We start from the raw sequence: 19,898 nt of genomic DNA, 5'->3' as shown, positions 1-19,898 counted from the left end.
ATCTCTAGATATCAGACAACTTTTAATTCCTAAACATGTTGAATTTGTTTGATGGATTTTACCTCATAAATGGGAAATATCTGTGGCCAAATGCCTTTCCTCTATTGCTCCTCAGTTAGTGATGTGCCTCAGCTTTTATTCTCTGCAAAACTAAACTCTGGTTTACTTCAAGTAAATAAATAAATGGAGTCAGTCTTGTGATTAGGAATTGCTGAGCAAAAGACACAACACACCAAAATCACCTTTAAGGGGAAGAATAACTGTCCCCGAGTGTTTTTAAGAACACATTTTAAACAGAGGTTGAGGACAGAGCAGAAAAGCACCACAAGCAGAAGAGACACCAACTCTTACCAAATATTGGTCAAATCATTTCCCCTGAAGCTCATCTTAAGCAGCAATGTGGAATTACCCAACGCAGACACTGCTGCCACAGGAAAAACTCAAAGATGCACCACAAACACCAGTGAGTTAATTTTAAACTCCAAAATGATTTCAACAATGCAATGAGGCATAATAATAAAATCAGTAAATATTTATTTTAACAGCTGAGACATTTAAGACTACGATCTGGTTGTGCTTTAGGGGGAGTTGGGGTCAGTGGAGAAATTGGTGGAGATGGGAGAGTTTGGGCTGGAGAGGGCAGTGCTTTCCCCAGGGGTCACACAGGGTCTGGCTCAGGTGAGATCTTGCAGATGAGTGTTTTTGCACAGACTCACACAGGAGGAAAAGGCTCATCCTGCTGAGGAAGGAAGAATACAAAGCAAGTTGGAACAGGTGACCCTGAGGTTCTTGGTATTTTCACTCATGCTCTGTGTTCTCCTGGGCTCTCTGTTGTAGCAGGCTGAAAAGGCTAAAAACTGAAGGTGAATTCATGGCTGGCTGAAGAGTGGGAGCACAGATACTGGGTGATCACTGATCCCAGGGCCAGGAAAACTGATGGACAAAACCGGCTCTGCCATTTTCTTCACATCATGTGTAGCTTTGTGTAAGAAGGTACTGAAACCAGAAAGGACCTGCTGGTGTCAGACTGTATTTTTGCATCTGACTATTAATAACAATTACTAACTAACCCCAAATCTCTGCCCCTGCTGCAGATGTTGCATTCTTTCTTCCTGGCTGAGCATGTTGCTGCTGCAGGCTCCAGCCCATGGCTGGAGCTGGAGGAAGTCTGATCTGGTCTCTGAACTGGCTCTCAGGAAACAACCTCAGCAATTTCTGCTTTCCGCAATTTTATGTAATCAGTCTCTACTGGGGTCAGAGTTAGACCTGTGGGATCTCCAAAATCATCTGATTTCAACTGTTCACGCTCTTATGGAGTTTGTGGACTATCTCCTAATCATGAAGGATGCTTGTCTGTAAGGAGTTTTTGAATTATTGTTACAGATTAATTCAGACTAATTCTTGCATCAGCAAGTTTTTAATGTAAAATCAAGTTCTAGAGTATCTGATAAACGAAATCTTTCTGCTCTGCAGCTGCTTGGTAAACAGACTTTGCAAAGGTTGTGTGGAGCAAGAACTTTGCCTGGGGCATGCAGTGTAATACACATCCACAAAGGCTGAAGCTCCCTGGGCTTTTCGTTACCTGCTCTTGTGTCAGTGGATCTTGGAACAGACATTTCAAAACGAGCCTTAGAGACAAGCAAGTGACACTAGGAACCCATTCAGCCATCAGGAGATTGGCAGCACACTGAGCTGATGAGGCTGATGAGCTGAAAACTCTCTTTTTTGAGACACCTCTGCCTTTTCTGCCCGAAAGAAGCCACTAGGTAGCAGTACAGAAGCAGAAAGTGACCCATGTGTTTGTGGCTCTTCTCAGCACGCTGGGATTTTGATGGCCTTTTTCAATGCACTCTGCTTCTGTTGTATAAAAACAAAGGTGATAGGATGCTGTGTTCATCCTGTGCCTTTCCTGGTTGCCTATGACACTGTCCAATCCTGTCTGGAAAAGCTTCATGGAAATTTGTAGCTGAATAACGACCCAAGTCTGTGCCCCAAGGGAGATTTAGCTGCTCCCTGCACTGACATCAGCTCACAGCCACTGCTGGCTGGGGAGTAATGGGAGAAACTATGATCATTGCAGGGAAAAAGTCTTCAGGATATTGGATGCCTCAGGTTTCATTAGTTCTGTTCACAGGGGAGCTGGGGCTGGGCCATTGTATGAACGGTACCTGATAGAATATAGCAAATTAGGTATTTTACTCATTGCCTTTATTGCTAAGATTTTATTTGGTTTTTTCAGTGCTAGCAAACAGAAGGGTGATATTTTCATGGGCTTGACTATCATGATAAGCCCAAAATCTCATTACTAAAAGTGTAATGCCTGGTTAAAAGCCCATCATTTTATCATTTGAACTTGGAATTGCACTCCAGTTTGCACTGTGCTACATTTATTTGCACAGAATTTTGTCTATCTGCAATTCTTCACTCCTGACCCTACTGCCCTGAATTACTTTTGCTTTATTACTCAGCTGTTTCAGAGAAGAACTTCCAGAGGACTTATTTGTCAATTGGTCAGAAAGAAATAAAACAGTCAGAAGGAGTGAAATATATTTCTTGAAGATGATGTTGCGTTTCTTTGGGAAGGATGTGGTTTTGGCAGCAAAACATTTGTAACAACTTCCTCCAAGGCTGTTTTTGCAAACAGAAAATACGAAGCTGGGGAAAGAGAGGGGTCTTCAAGCAGAGGGCAGAATCATGGGAAATGAGGGATTTAGCAAATGTAAATAAAGACAAAGTTTGAGGGGAGAATACACCAAATGCTCAGGAGTGTAAAAGCACAGAATTTGTCTTTGCCACTCAGGACCCTGGAACAGAACTGAGCCTTAAGAGTTCCAGGGAATGGCAAAGCAAATAGAATATTGAATTTTTTGGTGACAGTAGCATGCTGATTTTCTTGGAAGGGGAAAGGTGAAAAGGACAGCCTGTTCCAGGGTTTACTGTCCTCCCTCTAAATACCTCCCAATGTCCAGTGTAAACCCCCCTGGTGAGCTGGGAACCATCCCCATGTGTCCTGTGGCTTCCAGGGAGGAGAGATCAGCACTTCCCTGTCCATGTCCCCTCCTCAGGAAGCTGCAGAGAGCTCTGAGCTCCTCTCACTCTCCTTTTCTCCAGTGCTGGAGTCCTCAGCTGCTCCTCACAGGACATTCAATCCAGACTCTGTTGGCCTTGTCTGGGCACATTCAAGGACCTGAATGTCATTAAATTGTGTGTCCCAGAGCTGCCCACAGAGCCCTGAGTGGGGCTGCACCAGCTGAACACAGCAGGAGATCCCCTCTTTGGCCAGTTCCTATCCGGAAGCGTAGGAAAGAAACACTTGCAGCATGTAAAATCTGGAAATGGAGAAATGAGACTTCAGTGGGACTGTCTCAGTGCCTCTGGAAAGGATAAAGTCTGGTTTTCTCTTCTTCCACTTGCTGCCCTGGTGTCTCCCTCAGCCAGAATGTCCCATTTTGTGCTGTTCCACTGGATGATGATACAGATCTTTATAGGTGAGTCTTCACCTGCTTTTTGTGTGTTTGCTCAGGAAACTAACTTTTTTTTTTTTTCTTTTTCAAATGAACACCAGCAACAGTTGTTTTGTGAAAACAAAACAATGAAAAAGATCATAGTTGTATAGAGAACTTCAAAAATTTTCTTAATTTATTGAGTTACTGCTTGAGGTTTGTGGTTTTTTCCACTTTTAAAACTGTGTGCAGTTTCCTCTGTGTTAGTTCCCTTGTTCTCTTCCCTTGCAGAGCTCCTGAAGGATGAGAATGGCTTTTTGTTACCTGCTCTTTAACTCAGCTCCGTGCTGAGAATGTGTTGTCTTGAGGTTCAATAGCCAGTTAAATGCTTCTTTTCTGTTTATCAGTAATATCCTGGGCTATCTCATCAGTAAAGAAGCTTCAGTAAGGAAAGAAATAAAAGGATTGATAGGGCAAAGATTCCAAATATCTTCTGCAAAGTAGGAAAATTATTCCAGGCATAGATCAAGGGGAAAAAAAAATTTTATCAAACATCTGTCTTGGCTGGAGGATGTTTTTGTCCATCCAATGACAAGTTTGTGCGAGAGAAGACAACTAGAAGAGCAACTATTGGAATTACTGCTTAGTGCCAGCTGCCCCTGAGGGTGGGTTTGGGGGAGACTGTACACAAATGTGAGTATACCTGCGTGATCTGACCACTTACAAATACCCCTTTCTATGTTGGATGGCATATGAAACATCTGGAGTCCATTTTTCTCTCACTGATGAAGGACTTAAGAGTGGCACATCTCACAGACTTCAGTGGGAACACCCAGGCAGAGCCTTAGGTCAGATCTGGATGCCTGGAAGGTCAGTGCCATGAAGAAGGGTTGGATTCCCCCCACAGTAAGAGCAGGATCTCAGGAAGCTCTCAATTTCAAAGACATGTTCCTTCCCTCCTATTTACTACTTCCTTTGGAAGGTGAGTCTGTAGAAGAGGCTGCACCTGAGAAGTAAGTTTTTTATTCCTTGCAGAGGTTCATGCTGTTGAATCCAGGCTGCTGCAGTATTGAAGCTCTCCTCACCAGCCTGCAGTGCAGGCAGATGTTGGCAACATGACCTTCACACAAATTGAAAGAGGAATCGAAACTGCAAAACCTGTAACTTTCTAGCAGGAGTACTAGAGGGAAACTGCACTGAAGAGACTCCGATGCCTTGTATCTTTCCTCTTCTTTTTAAAAATTTTTTACTTAGTTATTTATTTACAAAGTTCAGGGGTCTGCTTCTTTCAAAGAGAAGAGCAGGCAAATTTTCATTTGTTAAAGGATAGCTTAACAAGGCTTTCATGCAGATCTGGGCTGAAGCAGCAGAAGATGAGCCCAATTCTCCTCAAGAAGCAGTGACTTGAATTCTAGCACCAGTTTTAGCCTGTTTTGCACACATCTTCATTGTACTGTCTTGAAAATATATGTTAACCTGCTCATGACTAAACCCTTGCTCCCACAGAAATACTTTCAAGGTCAACTGCATGTCTTATCCTGTCTTCATAGAGAGAGAGGCTGTTTTCTCTGTTTTGCTGTTTCAAGGCAAATGAACCTTCCCTTTCCAGGGGCCAAAGCCACCATCTCGCAAAGCCTTATCCTGTACTCAGGAATTCGGTTTCTGGCATATCCTGCCTTCATTTCAGTGCAGAAGCTCTTGTCCTTCAGGCTGTATTGCCCGTTGTTTTGTCTGCCTCGATTCTTTCAGCATTTGGAGCTGTGGAAACCTGAATGGATTGGCTTCTCTTGCCAGTGGGATAAGCAATAAAGGATCTGAAATGTCATCCCAATAACAAGTCACGAGGCAGCCAGCCACAGATTAAAGCCTCACCTAGGGAATTGTCCATTAAAGAGAAAACAAAGGAGACATGGACACAGTTGGAAGCATCTGTTTGCTATCTGGGAGTCGTGCCAGTAAGGAAAGGCATTCAAACAGCTGGCAAAATAGAAATGTTTGGCAAACCAGGGCCAGAGCTGGTGATAATAGCAGCAGCAGCAAGGCCTCTTTGAGGTGAGCAAGCTGGCCATGAGATCTGCAGGGTTGGAGCACAGGTCTGGTTGCTCCCCAGCTCCCTCAGGTCCTGCTCCACAGTGTTTAAATGATAACATGGAGACAAAAGAAAGGTAGGAAGGCTGACACAGACCAGGTGAATGTGAACCAGGAAAGGATTTGTTCCTGTCTGGGAACCTTTTCTTGTATAAAGACTTTTGTGAAGAAGAAATCTATTTTAAGGCAGTCTGGGAGCATCATAAACATTTAAGAGGGAATCACATATAGCAAAGATTCAGACCAGATGCCAAGATGAGCATTGGCTGTAAACACCAACTAAAGCTGGTCACTAAGAGTAAGATGACAAACAAAATGTGTATGTGCTCTTTTTAACATCAGTATGACACCAACAACTAAAGATTCTGTGTAGACAGAGTTCCACAGGGTAAGTGGGATTAGTTGGCAGGGCTTGCTCAGTGCACTTTCTGAGAACAGGTTCCTACAGACAGATCCCTCTGCTCTGCCAGCTCAATTAGACCCTAATTTCACACATGAATAGGTATTTTGGACCCTGCACTGACAGTCACTGAGACTGTCAGTGAAAGGCAACTGTGACAGCATTTCCTTTTCAGAGGAGGTGATGGTGGGCTGAGAAAACCAGATGTCCTTCACAACAGGGTTCTTCCAAACAGCCTCCTAGGAGAGGAGACGGGACAGGAGCAGAGTTTTTAAATTCCATTTGCAGAGGTCCTGCCTGTGCCCGGGCTGTCAGCAACAGAGCCCAGCTTTGCTCACCACATATCTGATGCATTTTATGAGCCTCCCTCCAGCAGCTGGCCAGGACTAGAGCAGGGAGCAAAGCAAAACCTGAGAGCTACCATCTATAATGCCTCGGGGTATGAACTGCCACAGGAGCAGTCTTGGGGCCCAGCAGCTCTTTCTCCACACCTTGCTCATTCACTGTAGGCAGAGTGAATGACCCTCTGTCAGAGGCTGGCAGCACTCACCTCTCCTGGCTCTCCCTGACAGCGCACACGGTGTCTGAAGACGTTGTCAGAGGCACGGTGGGACAGCCTGTGACACTGCCCTGCTCCTACCGCGTGAGGTGGCCCAGCGACATCTCCGACATGTGCTGGGGCAAGGACCGCTGCCCCAATTCCAAGTGCAGGAACAAAATTCTGCACACCACCGGCAGCAAGGTGACGTTCAGAGAGTCCTGGAGGTACAACCTGCGTGGCGACGTGTCCTCTGGGGACGTGTCCCTGACCATCAGGGTGGCCAAGGAGGAGGATGCAGGGATGTACTGCTGCCGCGTGGAGATCCCCGGCCCCTTCAACGACATCAAGACCAACATTCGGCTGGAGCTGGCCAGAGGTGGGTCTGGGGACCTTGGGGGACACGTCCAGCAGGGAGAAAACACTCCCTGGATGGTGAAAAATTGGGGTCTGTGTGTGCCTTTTGTGGTTTGTTTTGGCCAAAGGTGTTTTTCCCAGATTACGTCTTTTTCAAGGGAGATCTGCAACCGGTTGCCAATTTGAGTCACATTCAATTGGCAGTTTAAATTAAAAAAAAAAAACCACCCTAATTTTACCCTTTTTTTGCTTCTCAAATGAATATTTCATTTCTCATTGTGTAGCTATTCTTGACTTTTTAAAAGACAATGGAATTTAAAAGGCATTTAGAATTTAAGGAGCCCCTTGGAATGAAATTCAGTTTTTCATTTGAGGCTCACCCCAACACTGAAAAGACTTTTCATGTCAGAAGAGGCACATTAGGATTGTCCACCCTAAAGGGTTCTTCCTTCCCCTTAAGGGTGGGTCCTCAACACCCACATGTTTGGAAATTTTGTCTCAGGGTCTTGAAGGGTTTCTTCCCTTTCCTATTATTATTCTGAACTGCAGGATAAAGGTCTTGCACAAGAAAAAAAAAAAAAAAAAAAAAAGGAGATTATATCCACCCTCCACAAAGCAGAAAGATTTTTTTTTTCTGGCTTTTATAGGGCACAATTGGTGCACACGGCACATCTGTTTGTTTTAAGCAATACAACAAGAGAGAGGGTGAAAAATGCTGCAATTTCTTGTCTGCCCCTGAGGCTGGGGGCAACAGTCCATGAAAAAAGAAACAGATGCAAGGATTAGCAAGAAGATTGTAGCTGAAAAACCGAGGTGTTTTATTTTTTGTATTTTATGAGGACATTGAAAAGCAAAATAAGAAAGTTGTCAAGCTTTGGGGATTTACCAGACAAGGTCCTGGGCCTTCCATTTCTACAATGGTAGACTGGTAAAAGAAAAGCAAATCTGTAAGTCTGTGAATTTCTCTGACTGGTCATGCTTTTGGCTAATTAAAATTAAAATAACTCTCCCACCTTCATTTTCAGTATTTTAGCAGCCAGATAATTTTTACTCATTTCTGCATTGGCTTCCCTCAGGGGTGGGTGTGAGTTATCTCACAAAAGCTCTGACCTGGCTTTTCCCTTGGCTGTGTTTTTTCCATGCAGCCCCTCCAGTGACTACAACCACCACCACCACCAGAAAAACTCCTGATTTCTCTGAACATTTCACAGAAACTTTTGTTCCTCAAGCACCTTCAGATCTCCAGCTAACAACAGAGACTGAGGTCCTGCTGACATCCAACACCCTTCCACCAGAAACCACAACCCCTGAGCTTCTAGCAGTGACTACATGGGAGATCTCTGCTCCCTCAACAGCTGCTCTGACAGAAAATGATATTTTTCCTGTAACTACGATGGAAACGAGTGCTCCTCCAGATTTTTCAACAACTTCCCAAGCTGCTGAAGATGCCATTTTCTGCTCCACGCTCCCTGGAAGTCCAGAGGGTAACCAGCACCAATCCTTTCCTTTTTCTGTGCAGCAGACATGGTCTGTGGTACTGGCATCATAGGGACTCTCCAAATACTTCTATTTATATCTGAAATGCCTATGGGTGTGTTTCTGGGGGTTTAGGCAAACACAGGTCAGAGGCTGTAGGTGATGCTAAATTGGGGTGAAGGGCCAAGGCAGCAGAGGGTCAGGCCTCCTGCAGAGGAGCTTTAACACGGAGAAATAATATGACAGAAACCTCATGAAGTACAGCAGAAATAAATGTGAATCCCAGCACCTGAGGTGAAGTAAGTGAGATACACTTAACTGTGCACTGATTTTTTTCCTGATTTGGGAAAGACAGTTGAAATTCCCTGGTGAAGTTGAATTTAGAGTATGTTCTGCTTGAGAAATAGTGAGAATTCAAAACATGTTTAAAATTGAGTATTTACATTCTCATCTCATGTGAAGGGTCCTATTAGTGATCAGAGTGACCTGTTATCAAACCATGTGTAGGTTACTGCTTTATCCTCATTACTGACTTCATTTCCACAGATTGATATCTGCACAGATTTGAAAGCCATGTGGAGACCTTTCTAATTAGTGATCTTTATAAGCATTACTTTTTTACTTTGTTTCAGTGACTACTGAATTCCCAGGTACACTTCCAGCAGCAGAGGAAACCAGCATCTCTGACTTGATGGAAGAGATGTCAGTCATGGGTGAGTAGGATAACATTACAAGGTCAGAAAGTTGCTTGCTCAGAGAACTTAAAAAGTTGGAAACAAACCCTGTTGAGTATTCTTAAGAGTGCACCAAGCATGTACTGATAGTTATTCATCGCACCTGGCAGTATTCAGGGTCCACACAGAAATTGTTTGAAATCAGAATGTAACAAGAGCTGAGAGAAACATGTTTTTATACCTCCAAAGCAAGTTGATTTTGAATAATTCATGACTATTAGGTATCTCAGATCTGACAGAAGTCCAAAACCAAACTTTTCAACATCACTGAATTCTCAGATATCTGGTTTGTCATCACTATGTTAATTGAGATTTCCATTTTAAATCTTTCCCAAGTGTTGGCCCTCAACAGAGAACTTAATATTAAAATTTGAGGATGACATGTTGTATTTGGCCTCTTAGTTCCAGTAAGAGCCAAGAATCTCTTAATTTTTAAACCCTCAGTATTTTGATTTTTGCAGGTCTTCTTTTGAAAGACCTAAAGACTTAGAGCAGAGTGTTCCTTAGTGCCTCTGGAGAGGGCTCACAGAAGAGACTAAACTGGTCTCCTGAGCATTTGTGAGGGTTTCTCATTCCAGTCTCACTTATCACCCTTCTGGCATGATGGAAAATGCCTGTGTTTTGTCATTGTAAATAAGAAGTTTTACAAAGGGTCTCAACTCCAGGATTCCTGGAGCAACTTGAGTTGTGACAGTGAGGTGGAAAGAGGCACCACAGAAGCAGTAACACCAGCAGATGTACCCTGTTGGTGTGAGTCACTCCCACATGTGCAAAACCTTGTGTCAAACTGTCACAAGGTGTGAAAATGCTGCAGCACAACTGGCTGTTGTCTGGTGAGAACCACAAGTCCAGTTCTTGCCTTGGTCTCCTCTCACTCTGTGAAATAATGCCCTAAATGCACCCAGCTCAGGCTTGCTGTAAGGTAAGAGGAGGCTGATTTGTTGCTGAACATTGTATTGATGTGACAACAGCAGGAGAGAAGCCCAGGGTTAAGAGCCCTCCATCTCCAAGAACAGTTTTTGGCAGATAGGTTGGGTTGCTTAGGGTGGATGGTTCCTGCTGACCAGGCTCTGATTTAATTTCTCTTCTCTCTTCACTTGCTTTCCCCCAGCTACAACTGTGGCAGCACCAGCCATACTTCAGATCTCAAAAACATCCTTGCTCTTTTAAGTATCAAAGTGATTCTTGAACAAGAAATAGTTGGTCCCATCAGCTGGGCTGCACATGTTGCCATAAAATTTAACTCTGACTTGCTGGACTGTCACTGTGACATCTGCATTTCTTGTGGATTTGGGATAGCTCTGAAGAACAAACCTCTAAGAGAGGGATGTGTCATAAACCAGGCATATGACAAAATGTAATGTTCACACATCCCTGGGATTTTCAGTACTTTTTGGAGTTTTATTACCTGTATTTGTTTAGCTGTAGTGCTTTTTGTCTTTTCTACTTCTGTGCTAATTTCTACATACACTGGCATGAGCTACCCATGCCTTGTCTTTGATAAAATACAAGCACGTGGGATGTGGAGACACATCAGCACAGCTCTCACAGGGGGCTGGTCAGAACTGAGATATTTAGGGCAGATTAGCTTATTCATGGGATAACATACTCTGAAAAGTTTAAAAAAATAGCATTAAATTGATAGCGTTATTTTTTTTCCCTAATGGGATTATATATTGGAGAGACACTATTTATATGGATTCAAAGTGATTGAGGGTAAGTTTAGATTGGATATAATGAAAAAATTCTTCCCTGTGAGGGTGCTGAAGCTCTGGCACAGGTTGCCCAGAGAAGCTGTGGCTGTGCCCCATCCCTGGAAGTGTCCAAGGACAGGTTGGATGGAACTCGGAGCAACTGGAGATAGTGAAGGTGTCCCTGGGTTTTCCTTTTCATTGAGGAAGGTTGTTTCCCACAGCTTCCTCAGCTACCATTTGTGGTGGAAACTAATCCTTCTTTTTTGGTTTTGCAAGGGTCTCATTCCCTGAGAGTTCATTACTCCTTGACTGAAGCACTGACAGCCACTGCAGCCCTCACTCCTTCAGGTGACTGTGCCAGTAACAATTTCAATCTCTTTCATTTTCAGAGGTTTCAGCAAATTCAGATGGCAATGCTGGGAAACATGAAGGTAGAGGAGACAACGTAAAACCTCCTGTAAGTTTCAAGAGTGTTTGAGTAGCAATCAGGACAGCAGGACGCTTGTGATTTGCTGTGTATTCATACTGCAAGGACAGCTTTTGCAAACAGTGGCTTGAACTTTTATTTAATAGCTCAGGAACCACCTGCTCCTCTTTTCAGTAGATAGAGCCAAAGCGTGAGCATTCACTGGACACTTCCAGACAAAACTGATCTCCTGGATCCCTGTGAGAGAGGGGAGGTAACATCCTCGAGGTGTGACCAGGCAAAAGGCAGGTTTGGAGGGTGTTACACCTCCCCTTGTCTTTAAGAGAAGGATGGGGGTGACTGAGCTCCTACTTCTACTTTGGACACTTTTAACAAGTCCACATTAAATGGGATGAATCTGGTTTCAGTATTTCAGAATAAGGTTTATTAAGTACTGAGAAGGTAAATCATGTTTTTTATCATGATCAACTCAGTGTGTCGTCTCGACACTTTGCACGGGCAAACTCAGAACAGCACTGCAAACTGCAGCCCAGTGCTCTGAGCACCAGTGCAAATAGCTCTGAAGGAAATGTGCTCCCAAAGCCTTTTCAGCTTCTCTCTTCTCCCTTCCAGTTTCCCAGCTCTGCCATTCTCATTGCCTGTGTCATAGCTGGGTCCATCCTTTTCATCCTGATGATCTCGTTGGTTTGGAGACGTGAGTATCCTTAAGCTAAATGGTTCTAATCCTGGTCTGATGCACGTGTCCTTCTGAGTCCCTGGCTGTTCTGGGAACTCTGCCATGCTCCTGGTGCCAGTGCTGTGTTCATTCTCTGGGAGATGCTGTCCTTACTCCAGGACTGTGGCACCATCAGGGGGCCAGGGAGGATGAGTTGGGTGGGATGCAGCAGGAGGCAGCCTGTGTAAAGAATATGTTCTCTCACTTGCTTCAGGGCTGGCTCATCCTGTTGGTTCTCTTTTCATACTTCAGTGGCCCCACACTTTCCTGGAAATGCTCCCAAAAGACGCTGAAATCAGTCACTGAAATCAGGATGGGATCCTTTCTTTCCTGCCTAGCCCACAGAAATTTTGCGGCTTGCTGTCATTGCTTCTGAGCTGGTTTGACACATACATCAGAATTATAGATTTTGTTTTGCCATTGTAACATTAATATTATTTTGCTTCCAGGTAAACACGCCAAGAAGTTTATACCAAAAAGGTAATCCATTTTGTAATTTCCTATTAAAGTCCCAGTGTAATTTTTCTTAGAGACAGGAAGGTATTGGCCACTGATTATAATGGGTGCAGTATTGGCTTGTGGTGCTGATTACCAAAGTTGTATTAGGAGGAAACTTCAGGTAGCTTCACTTCAGAAATTCAATAGTAGTCCCTGGATGCTGCTTCTGTGTAGGAATGAACAGAAACCCAGAGCAATGGAGAAATTAAGCAAGTGTTACTGCAGTGTAGTGACTGCAGCTTAAGGAAGTGCTTCATCTGCTTTTATTTTTGATTGAGTACCAGTACATGATACCTTGTGCAAATGTAATTGATACGTTCATATCCTCTGGCTTAGCTTGAAATAAAAAATTAAAATTCTGTGGACAAACCACAGGGGAGTCCAGTGAAGTATCACCCCTTTTCCAAAGACTAATAATTGTTCAGTGCTAGCTGGTCCTTCAGTGCTTGCTCTACCTGGGAGAAGGGACTGGGGAGAGACTCTTTTCTGAATCCCAGGTGGTTACAGCTGCCATTAGAGGATTTAAACAACCCTTTCCTATCCCTGAGAACGATGCAAGCCAGGTAAATACCTACCTGGTATAAAAAGCCGGAGTTACTTCATTGCAGTCACTGGATTCAGTAGCTTCAGGTTTCCATTTCCATGGGGATTTGCTGATCTTACAAATCAAAAGAATGCTCTGAAGCAACAATGTCCTTTTGCCCCATCCATAGTGTTCTGTGCTTCTCGCTGCAGTGTTGGACCACCAGAAGAGACTGACAAAGTTTTCAGTGGTGCTGAAGGAGAAAACAACATGTTTTCCCTGTGAAGAGCTCCCACATCATCTGCAGATGCCATGGGAAATGAAAAGGGCCTGTTCCACGCTCACTGAGAGATACTTGTGAGCCCTCAAAATATCAGCGGGTATAAAACAAAGGCCAAAGCTTCAACTATGAAAATTTAAAATCTTTGTGCAAATTTTCCCATGTCGTCCATAAAACTCATTGCATAAAGAAGATTATTTGAGAAGGGGCTTTATGCATTATTCATGGATGCCTCTGGCATCTGCCTTCTTACTAACACCATGTTGCACAATTGAATTTGTTTTTCTCCATTTTTACTAATGCCCTTCCTTGAATACAACTTGTACTGTGAGGAGCAGAAGAGATCACATGGAAGGCTGCCTATCTTCAAATTGCCATAAAGAAAGAAGAGGAATCACAAAATACAGTTTTTAATGCTTCTATGTAATCAACAGAAAAATTAAGCAACAAGAATGCCATGAGTTTAAATCAAAAATTCAGATCACTTAAGGGGTATCACTACTGCCTGTGATTCAGCATGTTTGAATAACCCTTGGAGAATATGTTAATAAACTTCATAATTTGTCGCTGGCAATTGGATTTTTTTATGCCACATCCTAAGGCATTTCAACAGGAGTTAGTTATTTCCCAGGTGTGGAAATGACTGGTGTGCTGTCTCAGCTCTCCAAAGAAATACTGCAACATTTCCAGAGGTGGGAAATTTCACTACCCTTCCCCCTCAAACCCCCCTACCACTCATTCCTAAATCTGTTAAGGAAGAGGCTGGGGGCTCATCAGTGGGGTACACTGCAGTTTTGTGTAATTCCCTGGGGTCCTCACCCATTCTGCTGCAGTGGCTTTGGGAGAAGGTCCCAATCCATGACAGGGTTTGTTCCCTCCACTGCCTGGAGCTCACCAGTGCCAGCCATGGAACTTCTGGGCAGAGACAGCCTGAAGTAAGAGCACACTGTGGGAACAGCAGTGGATCAGGAGCCAAAACAGTCTGGCAGCTCTGGATTTCCCCCTGGCTGTGCTCAGGGCTGTGGTGAGACTGTTGAACTCTCCAGCATCCCCTCACAGCCATGAGTTAGGGTGGGCAGGGCAGGTTCCCCTTTGGTGTCCCTCTGGGTTCAGAGCCCTGCACCCCAGTCTGGTGGTGCTGTGGGAGGCACAGGAGAGTCCCCAAACAGAGGACGTGGCCTGTGGGTCCCAGGCTGGGACCTGTGTGTGTCCCACACCTGTGACTGTGGCTGTCACCACCCCAACAACAGAGCACAGGGACCTGGCATCTGTCACTTCTAGCCATGAATCCCACACACACCTGTAAGGAATAAAAAGAATAAGCAAAAAAAAAAAAAAAAAGAAAACCCCAAACAGTTTTGATGTACTCCTTTGAAAAACCCAAACTTCTCTTTTTGCCTTTTTTTTCCCCCCACCCAATTAAACCTGCTAATTAAGTCAACAATATCTCCATTGCAGCTTCCAATTGGCAGAGTTGGGCCAATCCTTTTGCTCTTACTAATTAGTTCTTCACTAATGACTTCTTTACAGCAGAGCTGGCTCTCACTTGTGAAGGTTCTAGCACATTTGCTGTGGTGCTGGCTGGACTTAAAAGCTCTGGTTTTGGGGAGTTGCACAAGGGGAGAAGAGATGGGAGCCAACAAAGTGAATTTGATCTGATCAGCCATGTGGAAATGCAGCCCTGAGAAGCTGCAGGGAAGCTGTAAGTGTAACTTATGCCACTGAGCATTCTTATTTATCTTTTTATTCAGCCCAATTATTGAGGCAGGGCCTTGGGTTTAGGCTGGCAATTGGAAGCAAGGATTTGGGGAGGGTTATGTTTAAATGAAAATCCATTGAAGTCATTTGTGAGGACTCGGGCTGTCAGTATGTTCAGGGAAAGGTTAAAGTGAGCCTTTTAAATGTAGCTGGAGGAAATACTGCTTTCCAAAAGCAACAGAAGCCCCAGAATGAAGTCTCTGGGTCTAGTGGAGAAAAGCTGGATGAAAGCAGCAAGTTTTTAGAAAGAAAAGGCTGTTGGAGAGGATTTCATTGGCATCTGGAGGTGTTGGTTTTTATTCTTAAGGCTTATACCTTGAAAGGAAAAAAAAAAAAAAAAAAAAAAAAAAAAAAAAAAAAAAAAAAATTGAGTAAAGATACAGCACTGTAGCCAAAAAACCCCTCTGATAACAGATTAAAGCAACACACAGGGCAAAGGAGCGAAGCCATTTGCTTTAAAACTATCCTGCATTTCCCCAAAACTGCAGTCCCTCCATCCTGGCCTCCCACCACCTCTCAAACTGCCAAGCACCACGAGCTGAAATCACCCTGGTCTGAGGCCTCTCCCCAGCACTTGGAGCTGCTGGAGTTATCTCAGCATTTATGGACTTGCACAGGGAGCCTGTGGCAGAGCAAAGCAAGTTTTAATTTGTTTAGAGTCCATGTCAAGCCTAAATGTTCTATCTGGAGAGTCTGGCTTGGCTCTCTGGAGCAAGGCGGTTAATTAATGAAGGATTTAGCTTTTGGTCCAAGTAATAATTTTTACTGGTCCCCACTACTTTGTGGACAATTGTCTCTATCAAAATGACTGATTAAAGAGGGTAAAGGAGGTCTGACGTGGGGAGATAATGGCTGAACTGCCAGATTAGTATGGAGGAGGGACAGAAAAGCAATTAAAAAGTGAGATCTGAATATTTTGGCATGTGGGATTGACTAATGAGAAAACAGGAGGAAATGCTGAGGGAAAAAAAAAAAAAAAGGCAAGTGCTGAGTTAGGAATACAAATCCTTTAAAGAGAAACCAGAGGAATGAATTAAATATCATTTTGAGAATAATAAGAGATCTCTCTTAATCGACTTTATTGGAGCTGACTGTTCTGATGGTCCCTTTCCATCTCAGCAGCCCATTTCATTATGTTTCCAGGTTTGTTTCTTAGCCTTAATATGCTTTTCCAGGCATTTTTTAAGGTTAATATAAATAAATCTCTTGATTTCAAAGGTGAAATGTAACTGGGGCTTAAGAAAGAGCAAGGAGAAGGGAAGAATGTAGCTGAGTACATAGGAAATCAGAAATACGAATAAATAGCATCATGGGACTTGGGGAAAGAACAGAGATAACCACACAGTGTGAGATGAATGCATCAAAAAGTGGAAAATTTCAGCCTGCTAGAAAGAGGAAATGGGACGTGCTGCCACAGACATGACAGCAGATGGCAAAATTGAGCCGCAAAGGCTGAGCAGAGAAACCTCTGGAGAGGTGAGAAGAGGCTGGAAAGGTGATGCAGATTTGCTGACACCAAGCAGAGCCAATGCAGCCTCCTCCAGTGGTGAGGGAGGTCCCAGCCAGGAGTTGTGGGCTGAGCTCATGGCTCCAGGGAATGCTTTCAGCACACTTGGCCTGGGCTCTGGCTCTAGCAACACAATTTCCTGCCAGTCTCAGTAATACCCTGGTTTTCTTGTGGTTTTCCTGCTGTGGTGACCATGCACTTTTTGGATTCCTCTTCCCGCTGCTGTCTAACCCCAGCTGGGAGCAGAGTGGTTTTGGTTTCTCTTGCTAATTTAAATCACAAACCCCAAGACTCAGCAGCTCCTGCAATCACACTGTGGAAGCAGTGCCCTGGGAAAGGAAATACCAGCCCTAAACAATCCCACAGCTCATCTCAGCACCCACTCCATCCTGCCATCCAGTAGGATGGGGTCTCGGCAAGGAGCCCTCCAAGGAATCACTCTGGAGAGTGTTTAGGAACTAAGAGGAACATTGTGGTTGGAGGGGGGCTTCCCACAGAGAACCTTCATCTCCTCAGCCTCATCTCCTCAGCCCGTGGTGCAGAGTCACAGAATCAATCAGGTTGGGAAAGATCTCCAGGATCAGCGAGTCCAACCCATGGCTGATCCCCACCTTGTCACCCAGACCAGAGCACTGAGGGACAGTTCCTTGAACACCTCCAGGGATGGGGACTCCACCATCTCCCTGGGCAGCCCTTCCAATGCCCAGCAGTGCTTTCAGTGAAGAAATTCTTCCTGATGTCCAGCCTGAACCTTCCCTGATGCAGTTTGATCCCATTTCTTGTCCTGTTGCTGGTTTCCTGGGAGCAGAGCCTGATCCCCACCTGGGCACAAGCTCCTTTCAGGGAGCTGCTGAGAGAAAGAAGGTCCCTCCTGAGTCCCCTTTTCTCCAGGCTGAACACCCCCAGCTCCCTCAGCCTCTCCTCATAGGACTTCTATTCTAACCTCAGCTAAAGAGCTCCAAGTAGTTTGAAACTGAGACAGGAAAAACCAAGAGGACACTGGGAAGAGAGAGGCAAATAGAAGTGTGCAAATACCAATGGAAGGACTGGGGAGGAAGGTGTTGGGAAATAATCTCTGGTAAAAGTTCATTGCCTTCCTTTAGTCTTTCAAGTCACCCTTCTCCAAGGGGAAGGGAAATCTACCACTTCCCAAAATATCTTTTTTTATTTAGAAGAAAAGAAGCTGAATATTCTCTGACTATTTCAAAATACAGCTTCTTTTTTTAAGGCTCTAGAAAAAAAGGAAAATTATGTGGGGGGTGTGTTTTAGGCTTTTTTTTGGTGGGGGAAGTTGTTTTTTTAATACCTAGGAGAAAAGGTGTATGGTAGGTAATCCAAACTAGGGAATAAATCCTGGCAATGATTATGTTTTCTAAAACACAGTATACTAAAGCCTGACTCTCTTATCTCATATACATATTCTGTAGTTCTACTGATGTAAGTGAACACTGAATCCTGGAAGGTAACCCCTTTTCATGCTTAAATGCACATCTAATGAAGATTCATGGCTTCAAAGGTGCTCTCAAGCACCATAGCTGGTGTCATCCATAACTAAGCCATCCAGTAGTTAATAAACATCACACAATCATCTGCATATTTAATGCAGGGCAGAGAATTTTATGGAGAAATCTCTAGCTTTTAATCCAGCCATGAATCATTGATGGGATTTTGGATTATTCACTTTGTGCAGAATTAAGTTGTCTCTTTTCACCAGGCCCCTCGATGTGGGCTGAGTCCCTGGCTGGGCTGCACAGTGATGTATGGCGCTGGCATGAATTATTTATTGGCCATTTTAGATCACTTGCCCAGCAGTGAACTAAGCCTGTTAATTTTAAATCTGTTCAGCTCCATCCCTAAGTGCACAAAAAAGGTTCCCGTGTACATGAAATTCATCTCCCTTCCTTCCTCCCCTCTCCTTCCAGTGCACTGGTGAGTGACCTGTGAGGTTTGGGTAACAAACGAGGGGAGTTTGGGATGCAAACTGTCCCTGAGGAGGTGTGGGGACAGTGTCCTGGCACGGGGGAATGTTTGTCCAAGCTGGTTCTGGTTCTTCAGCTCTCGCTTGTGTCTTATTTTACAAGCTGTGGAGTGGAAATGGTGTGATTCCTTGGATTGTCATGCACGTGGTACAATCCTCTTTAGTCCACAGAGGCTGTGCAGAGAACACGTCAGTGGAGCCACTTGGGGTGAGGAGGGAAACTCCCAGAGGTTGTAATGATCAAACACTGATTTTTTTTTTTTAATTATTTTTAAATACTTACAAGCCTCAGCCAATGCTGGGGCAGAGCCCTTTCCCAGGGCTTTCCTTGAGCTCTGCTTCAAGGACAAGGGACATTCAGTCCCTCAGTGGAGCAGAGAGTCAATGCTGCTTTTGAATTCTGCTTGGTGTTTTATACCCTTGGTCCATTATCTAATGGGGAATATGATGAGGTAATTATGGAAATACACAAATTGCAACCTCATGAATACCAAAGAAATTCGTGATGATCCATGCTAAAAGAATGCATAAAAATGCAAATCATTTGTAAATGGGGAGCAGTAAATCTTGTTAGTATTAATAACTTAGAGCATTTAATTGCATCAGGTCTTGATGAATTCTAACCAAAGCTGTCCGAAGAGATGGTTTTAGGACTCTTACCCTGTGAACTGTGTACCATGAGGTCAAGGGAAGCTATAACTTGGATCTGCTTGGTGGATCCTCCTTTGGCTCGCTCTGCTTGGCTGGTTCTTCTGTGGGCTCATGAAGGGATTGGGATTTATCCTCAGGCTGCTCTCTGCTTTTTGTCATATCACACTGTATCTTGGTTTGGTTTGTGGGAGGTGCTCCTGATGCATTTTTGGGCTAGCTAAAAACAGAGGCCAGACAGAATTAAGGGAGTAAAAAGCAATTAGATTTAATGAAGGGCCTTTAGGTACATTAAGGGCAGATGAAGCCCTTCAGGGGCTACACCCAACATTGGATGACAGGTCACAGGTTTTCCCACTTTTGTAAGTTGGTTCATTTGTGTATTGGGGGTCAATCTTGCAATTACAGCTTCGGGTAATGAAGTCATTTACCCCAAGTTTGCTCCTCCAAAGCTCATTTTTGTTTCACATTTCTCAGGGCCTGAGGCAGTGAGGTGTCCTTGATTCCCAGGCCCGGAGAGGAATTGTTTTGTCTGACCAAAATGTGAAGACTGCAGCTAGCACTGTATATGGAGTCCAGAGCCATACACTAAAGAATTACAGGATTAAAAATATATGTAAAATATACAAGCTAAAATAAGGCATCACACCCAGCAGCATCCTGGAAAGGAAAGGGAGAAGAAAGTCCATCTTTGTTCAGATTTTTGCCTTTTTTTTTTGGTGCTGCTGTTGTGATACATCTGGCCAGGTGTGAGGAGCTTTTGTTAGGAGTCTGCTGGGTAAAGATTCCACCTGGAAATACACTCACTGAAACCTTCCTGAGTCATTAACAAAC

General features: G+C 44.1%; 1 protein-coding gene across 2 annotated transcripts; it reads left to right on the top strand.

The window, feature by feature from the left end:
• Positions 1-3,168: 3,168 nt before the first annotated feature.
• LOC136367526 (T-cell immunoglobulin and mucin domain-containing protein 4-like) lies at positions 3,169-13,747 on the top strand. 2 transcript variants are annotated; one of them, XM_066329235.1, is made up of 8 exons: positions 3,169-3,488; positions 6,504-6,848; positions 7,972-8,310; positions 8,935-9,015; positions 11,120-11,175; positions 11,770-11,851; positions 12,322-12,352; positions 13,106-13,747. In XM_066329235.1, exons 1-8 carry the CDS (start codon positions 3,344-3,346, stop codon positions 13,176-13,178), a joined length of 1,152 nt encoding a protein of 383 aa, XP_066185332.1. In that variant the 5' UTR covers positions 3,169-3,343; the 3' UTR covers positions 13,179-13,747. The 2 variants fall into 2 exon arrangements, with proteins under 2 accessions (XP_066185332.1, XP_066185331.1); XM_066329234.1 differs by having other exon boundaries at positions 11,120-11,187.
• The last annotated feature ends 6,151 nt before the right edge of the window (positions 13,748-19,898 follow it).

The sequence above is a fragment of the Sylvia atricapilla genome, chromosome 14 (genome assembly GCF_009819655.1).
Source record: "Sylvia atricapilla isolate bSylAtr1 chromosome 14, bSylAtr1.pri, whole genome shotgun sequence".
Classification (NCBI taxonomy): Eukaryota; Metazoa; Chordata; class Aves; order Passeriformes; family Sylviidae; genus Sylvia; species Sylvia atricapilla.
Note: the sequence above shows the minus strand (reverse complement) of the source record. Positions and strands in the feature narration are given on the sequence as shown.

What these genes read in the sequence shown, in the direction of transcription:
- LOC136367526 (XM_066329234.1), top strand. Translation starts at nt 3,344, where the DNA reads ATGAGACTTCAGTGGGACTGTCTCAGTGCCTCTGGAAAGGATAAAGTC. An exon ending in GATGATACAGATCTTTATAG is followed by an intron (nt 3,489 to 6,503) that starts GTGAGTCTTCAC and finishes TCTCCCTGACAG; the next exon opens with CGCACACGGTGTCTGAAGAC. An exon ending in GAGACAACGTAAAACCTCCT is followed by an intron (nt 11,188 to 11,769) that starts GTAAGTTTCAAG and finishes TCTCCCTTCCAG; the next exon opens with TTTCCCAGCTCTGCCATTCT.